This window comes from Girardinichthys multiradiatus, chromosome 6, assembly GCF_021462225.1.
Source record: "Girardinichthys multiradiatus isolate DD_20200921_A chromosome 6, DD_fGirMul_XY1, whole genome shotgun sequence".
Taxonomy (NCBI): Eukaryota; Metazoa; Chordata; class Actinopteri; order Cyprinodontiformes; family Goodeidae; genus Girardinichthys; species Girardinichthys multiradiatus.
Window position 1 is genome coordinate 41,842,679 of NC_061799.1, and position 18,026 is coordinate 41,860,704.

Sequence of the window (18,026 nt, forward strand, 5' to 3'; positions counted from 1 at the left end):
CAATCGTCTTGGTTGTGTACAGCGTAGAGATGCTGCTTTTGAGGGGGGCTGAACTGATTTTTATTCCTCAGCGCATCTCCTCTTCTTGCAATCTAAGATATTACGGTCAAAGGCTAACGGTTCCACAAACACATTTATTTTCTTCTGGGCCAAGAAGAAGCCGAACAGATTTACTTTCACAAGTGGAGCGTTACGGCTTTCTCTATAATTGCTCCACTTGATATTTATAAAAAAAAAAAAAAACTTTATTAGAAATGTGGGATTATTTCAAATGCAATGGAGATGGAAACGAAAGGGGAAAAAATAAGAACGAAAGCAGAGAGGTAAGTCAGAAAGTTAAAAGTGAGAGGAGATAAGAATAGAGGAGAGAAAGAAGGATAAAGAGAATAGATAACACCCTACAAGAAGCTTCTATGCACAGATACATCTGTGTTTCTGTAATCACCTCAATCCAAACATCTGTGGATGTGTGAGTGTGCTTGTGTACATAAGGTTTCTCCATAAGAACATTCAATAGCGGGGGGCCACAATAGAGTTGTGGCCCCCAGATTTCTGTCTTGATTCTGTTGATTCTTTCACGAAGCAGATGAAGACCCATTTTTTAAAACTGGCTTTTAACCCGTTTTATGCTTAGTGATGTTACATGTATTTATTGTAAAGCACAACGTGGTCTTTGACCTGTGAAAGGTGCTATTTAAATGATTTTTTCAAAGACAGAAAACAAGAACAAACATTAGTGTACTGAATACTTTATCACAGGACAAAGGAGTTTTTATTTCCTCCCCAGCATACAACTTTAAATATCCAGATCTCAACAGGCGACCACTAGATGCCAGCAATTGTTACACAGTTGCTTTGGTGCATCAGGACCACAAACTCTACAAGTAAAGTAAAAAATATGGAGCTAAAAAAAACAAAACGTAGTCCAAGCTTGACTGTAGAGTCCAACTACAAAAAAATTACTTCCTCTAATTAAAAAGACAATAACTATTACAGTAAACATCTAACTACAGGGGAAACCACACCAGAAGAGAAAATATTGTGACTTGTTTGATTCATTAGAAAGTTTATTATGAAGCTTTTTGCCCTAGGTTCTATTGACTAAATCTTCATAATATAGAATAACAAATGTATGAAGTTTCTATATTTCAGAGAGTTGTTCAGAGAATCAGATCAAATAAACAGTTTTGTCTGAGCAGCTTCAAGCAGCAGAAAATCCTCCCTGCAGGAGTCTGAACTGGAGCTCCAGTGGTGAAGGTCTATAGGAGGTCAGCACCTCCACAGGTAGGAGGAAGGACTCTGCAGGAGCTTCCTGTTCAGCTGCTGACTGATGCTGCAGGAGAAGGTCAGACGTTCAGAGAGTTGAGAACACAAACCGCTACAGTTTGAATGTAAGACACATTCCTGAGATCTTCAAGCTGATTTTCTCTTTGTTGTAGTTTAACTTTATTCATCCAGTTAATCAATGAGAGACAAAATGAGTAATCAACCAGACACAAATCCAACTAATTAAATAACATAATAATAAAATACAAACAATTTTAAGTACAAGGGCAGAAAAAAAAGCTAAATGAAAAACTAAAAAAAAAGCCTTTGACATGACTTTAAAATCTGTGAGTTGATTTAATGGGAACACCTTCAGCTTCTGGTTGAACTGGTCTCAAGTTAAGGTGGCAGAGCAAGAAAATCCTCTTCTGCTGAGTTCTGTACGTTTGGAGGAAGGTGAAAGTAATGAAGGACTGAGGGAGTCAAATGGGTCAACCATGGATTTATGTAAACATGTCAGTGTGTTGCATTAAACTTACTGTGAACATTATGTTGATATAATAATGGTAAATTTCATTTTTCTCTGATTGTTTCAATGACATTAGTGTTTAATAGGGTGTAACACATTCAGCCTTCAAAAACCCAATTACCCCAAATCCCTTTCCAGACTCAGAAGCTGCTACAATCTTCTTGCTGAAGGCTTCAGGTAGTTCTTATGATCAGTTTTACTGTAGTGTTCACTCACTTCAACAATCAGAGGCACACCAAGCTAAATGTTTGAGGCTTAAACAAGACAAACCACTTTCAACATGATTAGTAATCATGTTCCCATCATGTGCGCCTGCTGTGATACCCCTGTGTGTGATTTTAGTCCCTTCAACTAGAAATCAATGTTAATTGTTTTTCAGAAAGTTTTATTCCATTTTTTAGACAATTTTAAAATAAGTTTTAATATATTCCTCCTAAATTCTCAATTTGTTATAATTCAATTTAAATATCCATGTTCAAAGGTCTTAGGGTTGTAGGGTGTCCTTTTTTCACAACTGTGAATGTTTACTTTGTCCTCAACATGGTTAGTGGGAGGGTTGTCGTTCCTAAAAGATGGAACCCGACTCAGTTTAAGGAAATATCTTCCACTGACCAAACAGGAGAGAAGAAAGATCAGTTTGGTTGAAATATTTTCCACATAGAGGCATAAAATGAGTAAAAACACTTAAAAGGACACAGAGAAAGATTCAGGTGAATAAAGGTTTTTATAAGCAGCAATTTATGTTAAATTTAAACTGTGGCCCTCCTCTATGTTTCAGCAAGAAGAAGATGGATGGAGACATAAACATTTCTATCATCTCAGTGTGCTTTAAGAGGGGGGCAAGGATCACCCTCCTCTGCAACTCCTTGTGCTACCAGAGGGGGCAGACTACGACTCACCTCTGCATTTACCTGTTCTCCCAGAGAGGACCCTGCCACCTTTAGGTCCTCACACATAAAAATGAATTAGTGATGGCCTGAATAAACTGAAATTAATGAAAGTAAAAAACTACATTTTAAAACAATTTAAAGCTTTATGGTAAAAGTACATCATATTTGAAAGACTATTTCAAGTCACACTATTGAGAAAGTCTGGCATTCCTTCCTCTTCTTGCTGCTCTCAAGCAACACCTGACCGGTCGTTCGACATTCTTGCTCTGGAACTGACGGTTGGTGTAACCAGACTACATTCCTCTGTACAAACAAACGCTTAGAATATGTTCTCAGGAAGTATCGCTCACATAGTCAGTTTGACCGAGAGGATAAATGGAGCAAAAGCTAGATCTTATGGATCAAGAAACATTCTGCTGTTCTATCTGTCTGGATCTACTGAAGGATCCAGTGACTACTTCCTGTGGACACAGTTACTGTATGAACTGCATCAAAAGACATTGGGATGAAGAGGATAAGAAACTAATCCACAGCTGCCCTCAGTGCAGAAAAACTTTTATACCGAGGCCTGTCCTCCAGAAGAACACCATGTTAGCTGATTTGTTAGAAGAGCTGAAGAAGACTGGACTCCAAGCTGCTCCTGCTGATCACTGCTATGCTGGACCTGAAGATGTGGGCTGTGATTTCTGCACTGGAAGAAAACTGAAAGCCATCAAGTCCTGTTTAGTCTGTCTGGCCTCTTATTGTGAGAAACATCTTCAGCCTCATTATGATTCAGCTACATTTAAGAAACACAAGCTGGTGGAGCCCTCCAAGAACCTCCAGGAGAACATCTGCTCTCGTCATGATGAGGTGATGAAGATGTTCTGTCGTACTGATCAGAAGTGTATCTGTAGTCTCTGTTTAATGGATGAACATAAAGGTCACGACACAGTCTCAGCTGCAGCAGAAAGGACTGAGAGGCAGAGAGAGCTGGAGGTGAGACGAGAAGAAATCCAGCAGAGAATCCAGGACAGAGAGAAAGATATGAAGCTGCTTCAACAGGAGGTGGAGGCCATCAATCACTCTGCTGATAAAACAGTGGAGGACAGTGAGAAGATCTTCACTGAGCTGATCCGTCTCATCCAGAAAAGAAGCTCTGATGTGAAGCAGCAGATCAGATCCCAGCAGGAAACTGAAGTGAGTCCAGTCAAAGAGCTTCAGGAGAAGCTGGAGCAGGAGATCACTGAGCTGAAGAGGAAAGACGCTGAGCTGAAGCAGCTCTCAAACACAGAAGATCACAACCAGTTTCTCCACAACTACCCCTCACTGTCAGCACTCAGTGAGTCTACACACTCATCCAGCATCAATATCCGTCCTCTGAGATACTTTGAGGATGTGACAGCAGCTGTGTCAGAGCTCAGAGATAAACTACAGGACATCCTGAGAGACACATGGACAAACATCTCACTGACCCTCACTGAGGTGGAGGTTTTACAGTCAGAACCAGAACCAAAGAGCAGAGCTGGATTCTTAAAATATTCATGTGAAATCACACTGGATCCAAACACAGCAAATAGTTATCTGTTACTAACAGAGGGGAAGAAAAAGGCAACAGTGATGGATCAACATCAGTCTTATTTTAGTCACTCAAACAGATTCACTGAATATGCTCAGGTTCTGAGTAGAGAGAGTCTGACTGGACGTTGTTACTGGGAGGTGGAGAGGAGAGGGAGAGTTTATGTAGCAGTCGCATACAAGAACATCAGGAGAGGAGGAGATGAAAGTATATTTGGATGTAATGACAAATCTTGGGCTTTAGACTTCTACCAAAACAGTTATATATTCTGGTACAACAACATCTGGACCTCCATCTCAGGTCCTGGTTCCTCCAGAGTAGGAGTGTACCTGGATCACAGAGCAGGTCTTCTGTCCTTCTACAGCGTCTCTGAAACCATGACTCTCCTCCACAGAGTCCAGACCACATTCACTCAGCCGCTATATGCTGGACTTTGCATTGGTTTTAATACTGGAGACTCAGCTGAATTATGTAAACTTTAATAAACCAAAATCAGTTATTGTTCCATTAGTTGTTTTTGGGTTGTTTTTTTTGGCAAACAATTTTTGTATCATTATTTCATGTCTATTTCAAGCCTATATCAACAGCGCTTTCTGTTTTGTATAGTTTAATTTAATGTCTCAATATTCTTCGCTGAAACTGCAGATGATAAAAAGAACAAAAGAATAACAAGAATAATCAAATGATTCCCAGGTTGAAGAAGTGAAACCAGTTCTTTGATCACCTTCTTGTTTGAACACATTTTGTTGAGTCCTGACTCACAGGAGACAACAAATATTGTCTCATTGTGGACTTGAGCTGATTTCATGTCTTGTTGATTTTTAGGAGGAGAAACTTCACAATAAAGCTGTCATGTTGCTTCACTGTTTAGCTCTGTAAGTGATGGTTGTAATGATTGAACCCAGATTTGCTTTATACTTCTTGGAACTGGTTTTTGATATAATCTCTAATTGTCAAGTTTTTTTTTCCACCCTCATGTGTTCTGGTCAGTCTTTGGCCCTGTCCCAACACCTACACTACACCATATGCCTCTCTGTGAAGTGTGTAATTTGTAAAAGTGCACATAGGGGTTGAAGTGCCCAGGTTACAAGCGAACAACATTGGAGAATTGGGACAGTAGGTGTTACGTAATTGACCCTTCACCTCTGCGCCAAAACTGCAACCTCAAAAATGGCGGGACCCGTCGCTGTTTATGGAGTCTTGCTGCTAAAAATTAAAACTGCACCAGGCAATTGTTTTGAGGAGAAGAAAGCTCAGGAATGAGGAAGGAGGCCTATACACCCAACTCTTCCAGCGGCGCCAGTGTCCGTTCAAAAGGTAATTTCATTGTTTTGGGCCTTGGACTGTCCAGAATCACCCTGAAGCCAGTGGCGTCTTACAATGTTGAGCCTGGCAAACCAGTAAAAATATAAAGGCGCTGTTTTCACAGTCTTGCTGCTAAAAAAACTATTTAAAACTGTAACAAGTCTCAGGAGAGGGGTGGAACAGTGCCACCTACTGGAAGATTGTGTTGTTACATCACATGTTTTTGATGTAGTTATTGTAACATGCAACAGGTTCATCTGCACTTGTAAAGAAATGCAATTACATTATTTGTATGTGGTTTCTAACACAGTTTGTTTTCAATAATAAAAATGTATTCTTGTATACTTTTTCGACATTTTTTAACGATCTGACTTGATTACTTAATTTTCCAAAACAACGTTTATTTATGTTTTTCTATAAACCATCTCTTTCATATTTTAAACAGATTTCTGACTTTGTGCACGAGCCTTTACAAACCTCCACCTGAACAGAACATGAGTCTAGTCGCAAAGATATTAGTCACAAATGTTTAAAAAAGTATAGAATCCTAACATTATTTACCTCAAGCTAAACATGGAATTTTGTCTGGAAAATCTGGTCTGCTAAGGAAAGATGTCACCTACCCCAATTAGGACAGAGTAGCTCTTCTTTCTTGAGATGTGGCTGAATGTTTAGTCCTCCAACACAGTGACAACCCAGGGTCCAGGCCATGAATAAAGTATTAGTTAAACACACCTCTCTCCAACAAACACAATACTTTGATGTTTATTTTTTTAACTTTAAAGTCAAAGTTTTATGCAAAGTGTACTGATGGATGTAAAAGCTGAATTTAAAATATTTCTATTTATAGATTTTGTATATACATCCAACCACGCTTGAAATATTCAAAGAAAATTTAATGTGACTTTCAGGGGATGACATACCAGATCAGTGAGAATATTATCTCCACATGAAGACATAAATACAAGCCAAAAGTCTTAGAAAGCCAAAGAAAAGGTTTCAGAACAATTGGGTGGTGTGGATTGTATAATTTACATTGGAATTTAGCCAGCCTTACAGGTCCAATATGAAAAGGGGAAATGTATATATATATTTTGTTTTGTAAAGGATACACCTCACTGTATCAAAAAGGTGGTTAATACAGTAACAATTTTAAAATCTATAGCATGAAAACAATTATAACACAAGGTTATGTATTTCTTGGGGATTTCAGTTATGGTCAGTGCTGTTGGATTTTGGGAGTTCCTTGATTCTGTATGCATACTATTTTTGGTTGTTGATTGTGGATTATCTTCCATATTCAGTTAATTTCTCTGTGTTGAGTTTGTTACTTCTTCTTGTCTTCTGCTCTTTGTGTATTGATTTAGATTTTTATTTCAGTATTTTTTTTTTTAGTATTTGGTTTAATTTAATCCCTTTTTGTTCTGGTTTAACTCCCTCAAATCTGTTTGAGTTTCCTCGCTTAGGTTCTTCCCCAGCTGTTCTTTGTGCTCCCGATTTGTTATGTATTTACCCATCTTCCCGGTAGTTAAAAGCCTGTCAGTATCCTCCTTTTAGATCTTTCTATTTACAATTGTCAGTCCTCCATGGTCCATTTTCTTTATTCTTCTCGCACCCTTTTTCCGCAAGCATTGCTGGTTTAATGTTATTGCATCTTTTATGATTTGTTTTGTAATTCTTGTTTTCTTGACTCTGCTTTTACCTGAGTGTTGAAAGTGTTCTAAAAGTTTTTGACAAAATTGTTATGACTTCTTTTCAGGACCTTAGTAAATTGTACAAGGTCGGTAAACTAAAAAATAGCCATTAGGGCACAGATACAGCTTGTCATGATGCAGAACTTACCGGTTCGGAAAGTCACCGAGTCTTTCTGGTATAGGTTTTTCTGAATTTGAGTATGTAACTGTGCGTATGTTGTCAGTGTCATTTTCAATTCAATTTATTTCAAAAATACTTTATTAATCCCAAAGGGAAATTAAATAATGTTTACTGTCTGCTGTAAAACGAATTGCTCCTTGGGGATAAGAAAAACACCTTGAACCCTGACTTTTGAAGTTCTTCATTAAGTATTACCATCTGCAACATCTGTTATTTTCTTTGTGGTTGGGTCCAGTTCCTCCACAGTGTTACATGACTGTCAGCCACTAGCCTCAGCTTTCTTACAAGTTGTTTTTGGGTTCTTCTGAGGTTCAGTTAAATAGTTGTTATCCTCCTCGTCCTTCCTTCTAATTGAGTCCTGTAGTTTGCAGATCATTGAGTAATCCACATGAAGCTTAAACTAGTTTCAAACATGAGGAATTCAAACTGTGCCCCTGCATGTATAACTTGTATATGAATTATTCTGTTGATATCAGAAGTTTACATACAGTGTATAAAAAGGCACATAAACATTTTCCTAACAATCCGAATAAGCCAAAACCTTTTCGTTTTTAGGCTAGTTAGAATTAATGATGCCAGAAAAATTTGAGAGATTATTTACATGTATTACTTTTTTAAGTCAGGAGTTTACACGCTGTAAGACTTTAAGGGCCTGATCTTCGAAGATCCCAAATAAAGGTTGCTAAATAGCTTGTGGAAAAAAAATAATTGCACGTGCAATATATTGAGACCCCAGCCATGAGTTACAAGATGGATGAACGTGGACTCAGAACCACACAAAGGCCAGTATAAACTTTTCTACACCTTTCAGTGTCACACTAACGTACGCCTAACCCAGTCCAGGAAGAGGAAGAGTCATAGCTGACTCCTAGTAACGTTACAGTTTGAACAAAATGCCATGTTCCAACATGGTGGCCTCAATCCATGCAACTTTCAACCGAGGTCGTACAGGAGAGACACTCCACGTCAGCTAAAGGTCTTTAAACTCAGTGGCAAGGAGAAGACCACTACCTTCAAGAAATCCTTGGATCCAAAGTAAATACAAACCTTTGATCGAACATCGGCCAGCTGAAAGCAACCACAAGTTAAGTATTTGATCTGCTGCTCACATAATCCAGCATTCATTCATAAAAAGGGAGTAATAAGACAAACGTGGCTTGACTTTTATTCTGAGGCCTCCAGAAGGAGCCCTAATTGAAGCGGAATTTTCCCCACAGCCTGGAGAACAAGGCATCGCCTTTCTGCGTGCATGTCCAGGTAGCGAGAGCTACCCCACCGAAGATGCTGAACGTGCCTTTGTTGTACAGTTCAATCCACACTTTGATGACTGGGATGGACAACTTCGATTCTCAAAACCAGCACCCTTTGGAACCCTGTCTTCAACACAGTTCACGTAAGAGGTGGTGTTTAGACAGAGAGGTTAGTTTAGAATGAAATAATCTAAATGTTCATTTAATGATGTTTGGTTTTTGTTTGTGTTAGGAAAACTCAGCTAAGTGCTAGCAGACTAGCTGCTCAGCTAATGTGTGAAGCAATGTGTTGTGCTTTTTTTAAAGTTAAGACAAACTTTATTTGAACTGTGTTTTTTTAAGACAGAGGCCAAAAGGCACTGTCAACGCTTATGCATCTTCATCCTTTTATTAATTATATTTTAAATTTAGATTCGACTTTAAGAAGCTATAGGCTTCCATTTTTGTTAGCTGAAACCGCTAACTGCGAGCGCCGGTCAAGGCAGTGGCAACACATTACTTGCTGCCATCTTATGAGTCCATTAAGACTTATTTATCCAGAAAAGTTTGGTTCTTATTCAAAATAAGACTTCCTTAATAATATTTAAATATTTCTCTAATAACAATTCTGTAAATATTATTGTACTAAATAAACACAGCTCATTAAACTCCATTATTCAGGACGGTTGTTGGTTGTAATCAAAATAATATTTCCTTAAATATTATTTTACTAAATAAAGGCCAGGACTAACTTAACTTCATTTCCATATTCTTCAAGATAATCCTTGGTTTTCAAACATAAATAACATTGAATGGTGATGTTGTATCACTCTATTGGTCATGGTTTTTAACCATTTTTGATTAGTTTGTTCATATTGTATATAGTTATTATTATTCTTTCATTTTGCTTGGTAGTTTTAGTTGAAGTTTTCTAGAATAGTAAAAAGTTTGATCATTGAAATGTGTTTGACTTTGAGTTGACTTATTTTTGTTAATAAATTTTTGTAGTTTAAAAAATTGTATTAATTTATTCCATGTGTGTGCTGAGTTGTGCTGTTAGTATTGCCAGAGCTTAGCTTTTCCCTTTTCTCTATAGTCCTAATACCACCCCCTTATTGGGCTGGTATTCACAGGACAACACTTAAGAGACCGAAACTAAAATAATAAAATATTGACATAAATAAGATAATCATAATCACAACAAATAAGTGGACATGTGTGCACAATCTTCAAACATTGCGTGTGCAATGGATAACAGGTGCAAAAGAGGTGCAGTCTGCCTGATTTGAATTAGGAAATTGCACGTGCTACTGGCTGTCACTATAGAGAGTGCTGGAGTGCAGAGCGGCCGTAAAAGAAACATGAAGTTCGAAGCCATGAAAGTAGAGGTAATAATAATAATAGGAAGAAATATAATATTAATTATTATAATAATAGTAAATTGCATTTATATTAGTATCTCACAGTGCTTCAAAACAACAGTAAAAACTTATGAAAACATAATAACACTAAAAGCTACACTTAAACCATGAAATATCAATTATAAAACCTAGAAAAGCTGACAGTCACTGTCAAACTAACATCTAAATACAGCTCTAAACAGCTTTATTTACCTTTGCCAAGACATACTGCCACTCCCCCGGCGCACGCTCCCATTACTAAGTCAGCAACCCGCCCCTCACTCTAAGAGAGCTTTCAGCTTTCTTTCTTTGAAGTGATTTGAATTTTGCTTGATAGAAACATTGCAAACCAAGAACGACCCATAATAATTTAATACAACATGACTGTGATGTGTACAGAGCCATAAAGGAAAATTGAGGGAGAAAAATAAATAAATAACCTGTCTTGCGCACAAGAAAAACATAAGACAATTTTTTTTTATTGTTTCTCCTGCGATGCCCATTTGGCTCTGTAATGGTTTTGTGGTCTCTGATGGCTGGTAATGTTCAGTTTACTTTGAGAAATAACATGGCAAATAACATTTTGCGTGCAGATTAGCACCTGCCTTTCAAAAGTACTAAAAAACAGCACCCATCCATTTCATTGTGGGTGCTAAAGATTATAATTGCATATGCTCCTCCTATAAATTTGTGTGTTTGGGTCATTATCTTATGTTTTGCATATTCATGAAGGCAAACACGCTGAAGACTTTTTAAAGATTTTACACACACAGATCTCTTTAGGCCTGGTTTGTAGATTAGCTTTACAGACGCCAACAGGCTTGCGTGTGGTTTTGTACACGCAAGCCCATTTGAAGATCAGACCCTAATTGCTTTAAACTATTTAGGAAAATCCAGAGTATGATCCCATGTCTCTGTAATCTTTTGAGAAGAAAACTGTGGGCCTCCGCAAATCTGCTTCATCCTTGGCTACAATTTCCAGAAGCCCAAAGCATTCACACTATTACAAGCAAGTATAAACACTAGATTGTTCATAACATGGACACTGAGTTGTAATTTTTCAGCTCGTTGTGTGGTCTAAATCTCTTGGTTGTTTTTTATTTGGTTTGTCCTCAAATCCACTTTGCTTTCTGCTAATGATTATGCCACATGTACAGTACACACCAAAGGTTTGGACACACCTTCTCATTCAAAGAGTTGTCCTTATTTTCATGACTATGAATATGGTAGCTTCACACTGAAGGCATCAAAACTATGAATTAACACATGTGGAATTATATACTGAACAAAAAAGTGTGAAACAACTGAAAATATGTCTTATATTCTAGGTTCTTCAAAGTAGCCACCTTTTGCTTTGATAACTGCTCCACACACTCTTGGTATTCTGTTGATGAGTTTCAAGAGGTAGTCACCTGAAATGGTTTTCACTTCACAGGTGTGCCCTGTCAGGTTTAATAAGTGGGATTTCAAGCCTTATAAATGGGGTTGGGACCATCAGTTGTGTTGTGCAGGAGGTAGATACAGTACACAGGTGATAGTCCTACTGAATAGACTGTTAGAATTTGTATTATGGCAAGAAAAAAGCTAAGTACAGAAAAACGAGTGGCCATCATTAATTTAAGAAATGAAGGTCAGTCAGTCCGAACAATTAGGAAAAAACTTTGAAAGTGTCCCCAAGTGCAGTCGCTAAAACCATCTAGCGCTACAAACAAACTGGCTCACATGAGGACCGCCCCAGGAAAGGAATACCAAGAGTCACCTCTGCTGCGGACGATAAGTTCATCCGAGTCACCAGCCTCAGAAATCGCAGGTTAACAGCAGCTCAGATTAGAGAACAGGTCAATGCCACACAGAGTTCTAGCAGCAGACACATCTCTAGAACAACTGTTAAGAGGAGACTGTGTGAATCAAGCCTTCATGGTAAAATAGCTGCTAGGAAACCACTGCTGAGGACAGGCAACAAGCAGAAGAGACTTGTTTGGGCTAAAGAAGACAAGGAATGGACATTAGACCAGTGGAAATCTGTGCTTTGGTCTGATGAGTCCAAGTTTGAGATCTTTGGTTCCAACCACTGAGTCTTTGTGCGGCGCAGAAGAGGTGAACGGATGGACTCTTCATGCCTGGTTCCCACCGTGAAGCATAGAGGAGGAGGTGTGATGGTGTGGGGGTGCTTTGCTGCTGACACTGTTGGGGATTTATTCAGAATTGAAGGCATACTGAACCAGCATGGCTACCACAGCATCTTGCAGCGGCATGCTATTCCATCCGGTTTGCGTTTAGTTGGACCATCGTTTATTTTTCAACAGGACAATGACCCCAAACACACCTCCAGGCTGTGTAAGGGCTATTTGTCCAAGAAGGAGAGTGATGAGGTGCTGCGCCAGATAACCTGGCCTCCACAGTCACCGGACCTGAACCCAATCGAGATGGTTTGGGGTGAGCGGGACCGCAGAATGAAGGCAAAAGGGCCAACAAGTGCTAAGCATCTCTGGGAACTCCTTCAAGACTGTTGGAAAACCATTTCAGGTGACTACCTCTTGAAGCTCATCAACAGAATGCTAAGAGTGTGCGGAGCAGTAATCCAAGAAAAAGGTGGCTACTTTGAAGAACCTAGAATATAAGACATATTTTCAGTTGTTTCACACTTTTTTGTTCAGTATATAATTCCACATGTGTTAATTCATAGTTTTGATGCCTTCAGTGTGAAGCTACAATATTCATAGTCATGAAAATAAAGACAACCATAAAATAAAGCAACGCCCAGCTGAACAGGTATGATTTTATAACTTCGTATACCTTTGATACCAGCGACAATGGCTTGTTAAGTTTGAAGAGACGTTTTGTTTCGTTTAAACCAGACCAAAAGTAGCAGGAGTGAATCCACCTGCATCTTTATAAGCATACCTTTTGTCAAGCTGCGGCACTCTTTGCTGTCCCATTAAAACTTTTTTCCGGTAGCCATTAGGCTTAAAAAACCAAATAATCCAACACGAGAAATTATTTTTTAAAAACACACACACTCAGCTGCGTAATCGGTTCTGCCCTGTTTGAACTCAATGTGATTTTTGAAATATGCGTCGTTACGCATGCCAATAATTAGAGTTTGGATGGGCCGAATTCCACAAATGACCCCTCCTTTTCATTCTTAGAGCCAGTAGAATAGAATTATCTACAAGTCTTTCACATCAATCCCACCAATCAGGAAGCAGAGGCCGAGACGTCCGGTGACTCCATTTGGAGGGTGTGTTTACTTTCTGATTCAACTGCTTGTAGTTTTAACTGAGTTTGGTGTTCGTAGAAATTGTTTATATCGGCTTTTAGCCAAGATTCTGATGTTTCAGAGGATACCACACGTCTATGTTTAACTAAGGGAAGTTTAAGCAATAAACATTGGGAGAAAAAAACTTGGAGCTTCCCTCGTTTGCGGGGAGGTGGGGCCTAAGTTTAATTATTTCTTGTGCGGCCCGGTACCAATTGATCTACGGATCGGTACTGGTCCGCGGCCTGGGGGATGGGGACCACTGGTCTAGACGACTGCAGCCTGGAAGACCCACGTAAAGCAGAGTGGGTTCCAACAAAAGATTTAAAAGCAAAGAAGAGTGTGCATGATGTGATGTTAAGAAGACTAAAGAAAGCAGCACACAAGTATGCACAAGAGGTCGAGCGACAGGTTGATGAGCTGTCGGCAGAGGAAGAAGAAGAGGAGCCTTCTCTGCCGCAAGCACCGCATTCCAAAAGAAAGCCCATAGGAAAAATGCCTGAACAACTCACGTCATCCGGCCCAGAAACTGATGTTTTCCGTGAGTACAAAAAGATCAAGACCTTAGTTAGAGTGAAAAGACCAGAAGAAGATGGTGAAGATTTTATCAAAGATGTGTGTCCAATGATAACCAATGCTACAGAGAGTGACGAAGCTAAGAGCTGATCACAGACAGCCACTACTGTGCAAAAGCCTTTAATGAAGACTTATCCATTTGGGAAGAAAATGGATTTGAAAGCGCCAAAGGAAAGTTAGTGGCCCATCAAGATCTCTGGAAAAAGATCGCTGAGTTGAGGATGTGCCTGTAGCTTGAAGTGGATCACCAGAAGGCTCATACCCGAGAAGGGGCTCACTGACGTGGAAACGATGAGGTGGATCGCTATGTTAAACAGAGAAAAGTTGTCTTTGTCGGGATCGAGAAGTGGGACAGAACACCATAAGGAAGGGCTGTCTCTGAAGAGTACGTGAGAGACGAAGCTAAGAAGTTGTGGCTGAGCCATGTGACAGCACATCCCTTCCACAAACAAGGAACAGCTCAGAGTCATTATGAAAGGTTGGTGCTGGAAGACATGGATGATGAAGACTCCCGGGTCAGAAGAGCAAGACTACACATGGATGGAGGTCAGCGCCTTGCACCAGTGTGGCATGTGCTTAAGCAAACAAACTCATCAACTATATATGTGAAGGCCCTCTGAGAAGTAACCAAAGCGGAGGAGAGGAGAAATTTCCTTTGCCAAAATACCAATGCAAGCTATGACAGTTCCACAGATGGAACAAGCAGTGATTTCTAATTATCTGGAGCAGCAGTTTTATGAAGAAAGAATAAAGAAAAAGACAGGACAAGGAGCCAAACCACCAACTAACGCCAGTTTAAAATCTCCAGCCATCCCCCCTAACAGACAATTGCCTCAGAGAAGGGAAGGAACGCAAAATAAATTTTACGGACCACCAGCTTCACAAGGCCCACAGAAGAAAAGCACCTTTCTCCCTAAAGATGAGTACAACAAACTGTCCTCTGAAGAATAGAAGGCCCTTTTTGAGTCACGCAGATCAGGGACCGGAGGGCCAGCCAAGTAATGATGACACAGCCGCGAATCACCCTGGAAAATGCCTACTGGAAGGGGGACGAGATCTACACAAAGGTGGAAGGAGAACCCTACCTAGTGGACACAGGGGCAGAGCTATCCATAACTCGCACGGGCCTAAAGACGACAGGAAACTTAAGGGTCCAACTTGCCAACTGGACCATAGAAGAGATGCCGTATGGGACCTGGCAAGGAATCATTTGGGTGAAAGATCCTTATGATCTCATCACCGTCACAGACCTAAAAGAACTCAACAGACCAAGGAAAGACATTACTCCCCGCCACAAAGCCTTAGCCAGCTAAAGTCAAGGTTAGTAAAAATAAGGCCAACTCAGAGTGAAACTGGGGCTCAAGAGTTGTACAAAACAGTGAATGTACCAGACGTAACTGAACAGAAGCTGAAAGAAAGCGACTTCTCCCCGGCTGGGAAAGAGAAGTTACGGAAGATCATCGCCTCAGCAAATGTGGCCCGGTTCAAGAGCGACTGCGGAGACCTGGGACCAAAATATGTGCACCTCATTGAAGGGGGAGTGCATCCACCTGTTCGACAGTACCCCTTGAACCCAGGTGCTGTCGAAGAAATTGATAAAACAGTAAAAGAATTGAGTTCTTTAGGGATCATCAGAGAAGAGCTAAATCCCATCACTAACAGTCCAATTCAAGCAGTAAAGAAACCAGAGTCGGCAGGAGGAGGTTGGAGGCTAGTAATTAACTTCAAGGCCCTCAATCGAAGAACCATAGAAAACCGAGCCAGTCTAATCAATCCCGAAGGAGTCAAGAAATATAAATCCTGCACTGACTTAGCAAATGGATTTTTCTCCCTCAGACTCGCAAAGCAATCACAAGGCAAGACAGCATTCACTCACAAAGGCATGAGTTATGTGTGGCAAAGGCTACATCAGGGGTACAAGAACTCCCCTAATGTGTTCCAGTCAGCTGTAATGGAGGTTTTGGGCGACCTAGGAGCTACAGTGTCCATAGATGATGTGTTCATCACAGACGACACAGAAGAGGAGCACCTACAGAGACTGCAGACAGTAGTGGAGAGAATCACAGCGGCAGGTTTTAAGTTGAATCTCACGAAATGCCAGTTTGGACAGTTTCAGGTGAACTACCTGGGGTAGTGGGACAGAACGCCTTAAGGAAGAGTACGTGGATGAGGTGGTTGTAAGTAAGTAAGTAAAAGTTTATTTATATAGTGCCTTTCACAGACATTAAATGTCACAAGGTGCTTTACAGAAGTGCATAATATATTGTATAGAAACCAGGGTCACGGAGGTGTCGGCACTGCTCTAGACCAAACACCCGAAAATGAAGAACAACTAGCACAACCAAGAGGATGTGTGGGGCCCTGGAAGTTGACAACCTGGGGACAGTTAATATTAGAAGTTATTGGAAATACAGGTCTCCCCTTGGAAGACTTGCGTGACACTCCCAAGGAGAATGGTGCTCATTACAGGGCTGTACTACTTCACCACCATTCTGGATGCCTGGAGCAGCCATGGAGCCAGACCCAAACAGAAGGTGGGAGAGTTCATCATAACCTCTGAAACTTTGCATCGCAATGGGTGCTACAGATTCCAGGAACCGTGGCTCATTGGACAGACACACCCAGTGACCCTGGCTCCACCCATAGGGTACAACTAGTAGTGCAAATGGTTGTAGTGCCATTTAGAGGAGTATACTCCATTGGAGCAACAATAACAGTAGTTCCAGAACAACAGAAGGTAGACCCTGAAAAAGGAGAACTTGCAGCAACATACAGGAATAAACACTCATGTTTCTGGCCTTGGTCTTCTTTGCCACAGAACGGGAAATGGACAAGAAAGGACAAAAACTGACGAACCAACAGGAAAAAGGGACAAAAGTTGTCAGGTGGCAAAGGAGAAGCAAGAACAAAGAGGAGAAGAGAGTTCCCCGTCAAGTTTCCACACGCATGTCAGAGTAAAGTTGACACTAACACTTGGAATGGCCTAAAGGCAAGGAATCCCATATCTGAAATTGCCATCAGGATTAGTTATACTAGACAAGGCCAGAGCGGATTTTGTCCCTTTCTATCCAGCTTCAGAAAGTTATTTTGTTTCCAATATCGAATACCACAGAAAAACAGATCTGCAGCAACCGGACCACGATGGAAGATGCCACGCCCTGCCTTAGAACACAAGTAACTTTTTCGTCTCCAACCACTCAATGTCCTGGCAGGGCAACAAAGGGCATGATCCGCTGAATACTTGGGTCACTGTCTCGCCAGAAGGGCCCGACAGCCTGCCATGGATATTTAACACAATCCATCTTCAGGTGGGAGGAATGGATTTGGAAATCAGATGGGGACCACATTATCAAGAACCGTTGCAAGGCATGTATCATGAAGTTACTGTAGCTGGAGCTGTAATTTGGGCCACTTCATCTGCAATGTCAAAAGTGAAGAAAAGAGTCTATCTGGCTGATATGTTTTCCACAATACCCAATTACCTATTTCTTTGGAAGTAAGCTAAGTTTATCCTTACTCTCCACACCAACACTGTACCATTCCTGCCCGCCCAGGTTGACAAGTAAAACTCAGGCTTGATGGCCACCCTCTGTACATGGCAGTTAGCACCCTGTCAGAAGTAGGGACAGCTTGTCAACACTAAAGGGAAAGACGAGCCATAAATGGGCATGACCTAGCAGGTCCACAGATAAAACCCGACGGCTGGATAGTCTACCAGTGGAAGTGGGTTTGGAAAGGGTTGGAGCCCCTTGAGGGAGGGGGCACCCCGGGTATAAGACCCAGGGCTTAGGGAGTTTTGGGTCACTCTTAGATCCCGGTTTGAAGACAGCAGTTGAGACTAGCCTTTGCAGTTGCTTATTATCATGACTACCAATTCCACCACTATCTCCGAGCCTGTCCAAGTGAGTACAGTAGAGTTTTATGCACTTCTCTGTGGATGGATATGCTATTGCCACACCTGGTCCTGGTCGGTCAGCCAACCATTACGGTTTCTCATTGTGCTTCAAGGATATGTCAAACTAATCTTTGGCCATTTCCGTATACGCAGATGGGAAGTGGCGTTGTTTCTGTTTGCGTCCTATCTTATGGGTAGGGTTAACATCACCTGGAAGAGAAGCCTGATGGTAGCACTGTGGCTT

General features: G+C 40.7%; 1 protein-coding gene across 1 annotated transcript; it reads left to right on the forward strand.

Moving 5' to 3' along the window:
• The first annotated feature begins 3,040 nt into the window (after positions 1-3,040).
• LOC124869654 (tripartite motif-containing protein 16-like) lies at positions 3,041-5,890 on the forward strand. Its single transcript, XM_047367632.1, has one exon. The coding sequence runs from the start codon at positions 3,061-3,063 to the stop codon at positions 4,723-4,725; it is 1,665 nt and encodes a 554-aa protein (XP_047223588.1). The 5' UTR covers positions 3,041-3,060; the 3' UTR covers positions 4,726-5,890.
• Positions 5,891-18,026: the final 12,136 nt, after the last annotated feature.